General features: G+C 51.2%; 1 protein-coding gene across 1 annotated transcript in view; it reads right to left on the bottom strand.

Annotated features, from left to right (window-relative positions):
- The window catches only part of JOSD1 (Josephin domain containing 1), a 6,915-nt gene extending 6,324 nt beyond the window's left edge, over positions 1-591 (bottom strand). The window contains exon 1 of the mRNA XM_009082663.1: positions 407-591. Coding sequence (XP_009080911.1) covers positions 407-591 — 185 coding nt within the window. The remainder of the gene's footprint in view (positions 1-406) is intronic.
- Positions 592-1,325: the final 734 nt, after the last annotated feature.

Raw genomic sequence — 1,325 nt, 5'->3', positions numbered from 1 at the left:
GCTGCCTTCATTCTCCCAAGGCAATCCCCAAATCTGTTATCAACATCAAGATGACAGATGTATACAAGGCAGGGGCAAAAATATGGAAGATGGATAGAAGATGCATTAAGGTGGGTGGGGAAGAACATAGCACTCCAACCACGTGACAGCAGTTGCAACAATGCCCTTGGACCCCAAACTAGCAGCCCAAATAGGCTAAAAAATAAATAAATAATTTCTGCACGGAGGGGAAAAAAAAGCAAAGAAAGAAGGCTGAGGGGTAAAAAGGAATGTGCATTCAGTTTAAAGCAGTAGCATACTCTGAACCTCTCCTTTTCCATGTATTTCTCCCCAAATAAAACCTGAAAATCCCTCTGAACACCAGAGGCTGTGGGGAAACTAAATGCCAGTACAGAGAGCACCCTACCTCTGGAAAATCTCCTGCAGGGTTTCCCTGGTGAAGGCGTTGCTGTCCTGGAAGACATTGTTGAGGGCATGGAGGGCACACAGCTCCCTGCGCTGCTTCTCGTGGTAGATGTGCAGTGGTGGTGGCTGATGTGGCTCCGGAGACTCCGACTTGCTCTTGTCACCTTTCCATGGCACGCAGCTCATTTTCCCGCAGGGTGGATGGAGAGTGGGTGGTGAGAAACGAAGAGGGCTGGAGTTTGTGCCCCCACAGTCACAGCAGCAACCCACTGCCCCTTGCTTTCGTGGGCTAATGCTGCTCCCAGCTCACAAACCCTCCTCTTGTGCTTGGGTTTATTCAGCAATTGCCTCTGATGGCTGGTTTTAAAAACCACATGAAGATCTGCAACGTGTTTTTCCTCCCTCCTCCCATACCCCATAAAATCTAACACTTCCCTCCCCTCCACAGAAAAAAAAAAGAAAAAGAAATAATTAAAAAAAAAAGAAGTCAAAATATATGATTGCCCTTAGTGTCAAGGTACCAGCTGGAACTTATCACATCGCTCCTTTTCTTCCATCTCCTTCGGTCTACAGTGCCACTGCAAAACAAAGAGAGGCCAAAGTGCCGAAGGGCAGAAGATGAAGCCACTTCTGGTGCTGCCTCTGTGAGCGCTGGGAGCTTAAGCACGTATCAGCTGCAATCCTCCATTCCTTCGGGAACGGCAGAATCCAGGTAGGAAGATGCCAAGAGCTCGGGGAGAGGAAACCGCTTCTTGCTAGGCCACGCAAGGGGAAAGCAACTCCTCAGCAGCCACCCTGCGCTCCGACAAAGGGAAGTCTCCGTTAGCCGTGCGGGAGGCAGCACAAAGCGCGTGTGCGGGAGCCAGGGGAGGGCAGGCGGGACCGGCACCTTCCCGCCCGGCCTGCGCTCCCACCGCCAC

Source organism: Acanthisitta chloris, unplaced genomic scaffold (genome assembly GCF_000695815.1).
Source record: "Acanthisitta chloris isolate BGI_N310 unplaced genomic scaffold, ASM69581v1 scaffold29359, whole genome shotgun sequence".
NCBI classification, from domain to species: domain Eukaryota; kingdom Metazoa; phylum Chordata; class Aves; order Passeriformes; family Acanthisittidae; genus Acanthisitta; species Acanthisitta chloris.
This window is presented reverse-complemented; position numbering and strand designations above follow the sequence as displayed.